Source organism: Wasmannia auropunctata, unplaced genomic scaffold, assembly GCF_000956235.1.
Source record: "Wasmannia auropunctata unplaced genomic scaffold, wasmannia.A_1.0 LD336092.1, whole genome shotgun sequence".
NCBI lineage: Eukaryota > Metazoa > Arthropoda > Insecta > Hymenoptera > Formicidae > Wasmannia > Wasmannia auropunctata.
Genome location: NW_012026798.1, coordinates 2962748 through 2966542, shown reverse-complemented (window position 1 = coordinate 2966542; position 3795 = coordinate 2962748). Strand labels below are relative to the sequence as shown.

At 32.8% G+C, this 3795-nt stretch overlaps 1 protein-coding gene across 1 annotated transcript in view; it reads right to left on the bottom strand.

Moving 5' to 3' along the window:
• LOC105447797 (tektin-1) overlaps positions 1–3439 on the bottom strand; it is an 8196-nt gene extending 4757 nt beyond the window's left edge. Inside the window, exons 1-4 of the mRNA XM_011686004.1 lie at positions 3408–3439; positions 2998–3288; positions 2631–2906; positions 497–719 (exon numbers count right to left, since the gene is read on the bottom strand). Of these exons, the coding sequence (XP_011684306.1) occupies positions 497–719; positions 2631–2906; positions 2998–3288; positions 3408–3439 (822 nt within the window). The remainder of the gene's footprint in view (positions 1–496; positions 720–2630; positions 2907–2997; positions 3289–3407) is intronic.
• Between the last annotated feature and the right edge of the window lie 356 nt (positions 3440–3795).

Below are 3795 nucleotides of genomic sequence, written 5' to 3'. Positions count from 1 at the left end.
ACGTGTGCTCTTCCGATCTACTATGTATATGAAGTGAATATAAAAAAAGTTACTCTATCTTTCAAAATGTACATATACGTAGTTCCAGCTTTACGTTGCTTTTAATTGTTCAGTATTTTCATACGCAATTAATTTCGTGGAAAAGTGACAACAATATATTTCGAAATATGCAAGTATCGATGCCATGCCTTTTTTTTTAAATATTGTAAAAATGTTTTATGAATATCAATGCATATATTTTTTGAGAATTACTCTATCATTTATCTGAAGTTTATTTGGCCCATTAACATGTTAAAATTCAAAAAATCTCAAAAAAGCAAAAAAATTGCAGTTATAAATATGAAAAAATTATCGGAGATATTTTCACAAGATTTTGTTTTACAGATTACGAAGACAGAGATTCGCAAACTCGTCGCTTTGTATAAAAATCTTAATAATTTCCGTCAGTACCTTCGAGATTTGTGTAAAAATTATCCTTATTTTTTTTTTTACGCACCTCCGAGTGCTGAAGTTCCAGTTTGGTTTTAGCTTCCCGGGTCTGCTCGATGCGCTGCCTGAAAGCTTCGTTTGTGACATTTTTCTGTCTATTTAAATCATCAATCGTTTGCTTAATTATCGCATCGATGTAACAGCGCAGTTGCTTCGCACAATTCATTTCTTTATTTGCATCGATAACATTGCTGTTTGATTGCAGTTCCCATTCATTTAGCATTATTACCCTGCGTTTAACAGTCCCTTTGTACGTGACTTCAATTCTTTATTCTTGAATGTTTCGTGCAATTATAGGATTATACATCATATATTAGACATATGCAAATAAGACGATTGCTAAGTTAATCTTGCGCAAGCATCTTATTTTTCTTTAATTAAAGTAACGATTTATGCTCAATAAATTAAGAATTAATACATTGACAGTCAAGGACAGATGAGCCAAAAATTGGATATTAGTAGCCAAATAACAAACTTATATTTCGAAAAAGATCCAGACGTTACGGGTTGCATTAACAAGGGGAAGGTCAGGTCAGTATCCTGATCCCAATTTTTTCGCGAAACTAGAGGCAAAATAAAGATAGTGTCCGAGCGTTTGATTGAATGGGTCTTAGTTTTCGAGTAAGAATTTTCGAAAAATGAATTTTTAAATAATAATATTCAACATTTAATAATAAAAAAACGATATCTTTCTTTCATTCAACATCGGTTATCATAATGCTTGGAAAAAAATACAAACTTTTATGTAAAAAAAGCCGTACATTACAATATCAGTAATAAAAAATGAAAAAAAAAATTTTTTTTTAATGCCTGTTTTTATTTTTTTTCATTTTTTATTACTGATATTGTAATGTACGACCTTTTTACATAAAAATTTATATTTTTCCCAAGCATTATTACAAGCGATGTTGAGTGAAAGAAACATATCATTTTTTATTAATAAATATTAAATATTATTATTTAAAAATTTATTTTTTGAAAATTCTTACTCAAAAACTAAGGTCCATTCAATCAAACGCTCGAACACTGCATCTTTATTTTGCCTCTAGTTTCATCAAAAAAATTGAAATCAGGACACTAACCTGCTCTTGCCCTTGTAAGCCATTCTCAGTGGATCATTACAATTTTATATAAAATCACAAAAATTAAACATATTAACGCAGAATTTCTATTATTCGTCATACAATTACTGCAGAAAAAATTGAAGCATATTTACGCTCCGATTTTTAATGTTCGTCATAAATCATACTGGTAGTCCTTTGGAAGAATTTCATGATTTATGACGAACATTAAAAAATCTGCGTAAATATATACTTTAATTTTTTCTACAGCAATTGTGATGTATGATGAATAATAGAAATTCTGCGTTAATATGTTTAATTTTTGTGATTTTATATTAAATTGTAATGCGATCTACTGAGAATGGCTTAAAATGTAAGCCGAAACGTCTGGATCTTTTTCGAAATATTAAGTTTGTTATTGACTACTAATATCCAGCTTTTTGCTCATTTATCCTTGATCGTCAATGTATTATTTTTCTTTGATATATTCTCAAGATTATTACTATTATCGAACACAATTCGCGCGTACAAATAAACTGCTCACGCAATAAAAACACTACTGAAATGTAGTAGTGTGTCACTATATACTCATACCAGCGGTGACACTACTATCATTTCATTTCAGTGTTTTCACTGCACTAATACGATTGTACACGGAGAGAATTTTCTTTTAAAATTTACCCTGAAAATCATGTTAATTGTGGGACAATATAGTATTTAGGCAAATTTTACTGTGCACTACAATAAATTTTACTGCGTAATCCTATTGTAGCGCACGGTAAAATTTGCCTAAATACTATATTGTCCCACAATTAACATGATTTGCAGGGTAAATTTAAAAAAAAATTCTCCCCGTGTAGTTTATTTCTACGCGGGAAATACGCTAAAAAAACTTATCACGCTAAAAAAACTTATCATTTTTTTCAGCGTAAAAAACAAAGAAAATCCCCGTCTATTGTTCTTGACATCATAATGCAACAATTCTAGTCGCGGCTAAAGGTTAAGTGTTTTAAATTGTATTCCGACGATAATAATGTATGCAAATTATATGCAATGCTTGAAAGCAACAGCGACACGTACGATTTGTCGAGACGCGAAATATCCGCGTGATAGATACTCAGATTGAAATCGGTCTCCCTTAGAGTCACGTTACGACGATCGATACGTAAATTGCACTCCTTATTTTCGAGATCGTGATCGATGTGATACAACGTGGCTTTCAATTTACGGATTTGCTCGCGAGTTTCGGCCAGGACTCGATCCAGCAAACGCTCCGCTCCTCGTATCACCTCGCGCTCCTTCAGCAGACTCCTCTCAACGTCATCGTGGACCAAGTCGATGCCCAATCTACGCTCCCTGTATGACATTAAAAAAAAAAAAAAACAACTTTAAAGAAAAAGTAAAATTTACTCGGCGAAATTGCTTGAAGCCTAAAAATCTTGATGACCTAGCAACGAGACATTTTTCGCTAATTGCGAGAGCGTTTCTCTTTACAGACTTCAGCACGTTCGTAACTCGCTGTTCGTACACGGACAGCGCATCGAGTTCCAGAACGCTGTCCTTTCGTATCCGCAGTAATTCCTTCTTACGAAATTCGATGTCGTTGAGCTTCTCCAGCAGTCGGTGATCCGTCTCCTCCTTGTTAGTTTCTACGATTTCCTTGGCAGACTCGCATGCGAGCGTCGCCTCGGCTAGCAGCCGATCCGACAACTCTCGCTGTGCCTCGGAACATCGATACCTAAATTCGCCAAAAAGTTATATATTATATTTATTATAATCAGGAAATGGAAAGTTACTTTTTAAAAGTAACTAGTTATCGAGTTAAAAAAAATAGCTATATAGTTACCGTTACTATACCCAGATAGCACACAGAGCCCGAAAGAATTCATTACTATATTCAATTTTATGTCATCAATTCTGAGTTTATTTTCAGGTGCAAAAAGAATCTCTTTTAGAAAAAGAATTTTTTTTACATCTGAAAATGAACTCAGAATTAGTGACATATAACTGAGTTCTTTTTTCATTCTCTGTAGTGCTATCTGGGTAGTTACTGATTTTTAAAAATAGCTCGTTACCGTTACTTTTCCGTTACTTTTTTTAATGCTGAAACAAGATCAACCTAAATAATTTAAGATGCAATTTTTTGTTTTAATATTAATAAAAGCAAATACGACAATGACACTAGACCGACATATAAAAATACAACTAGGAAAATGAAAGATCGGAAGAGCACACGTCTGAACTC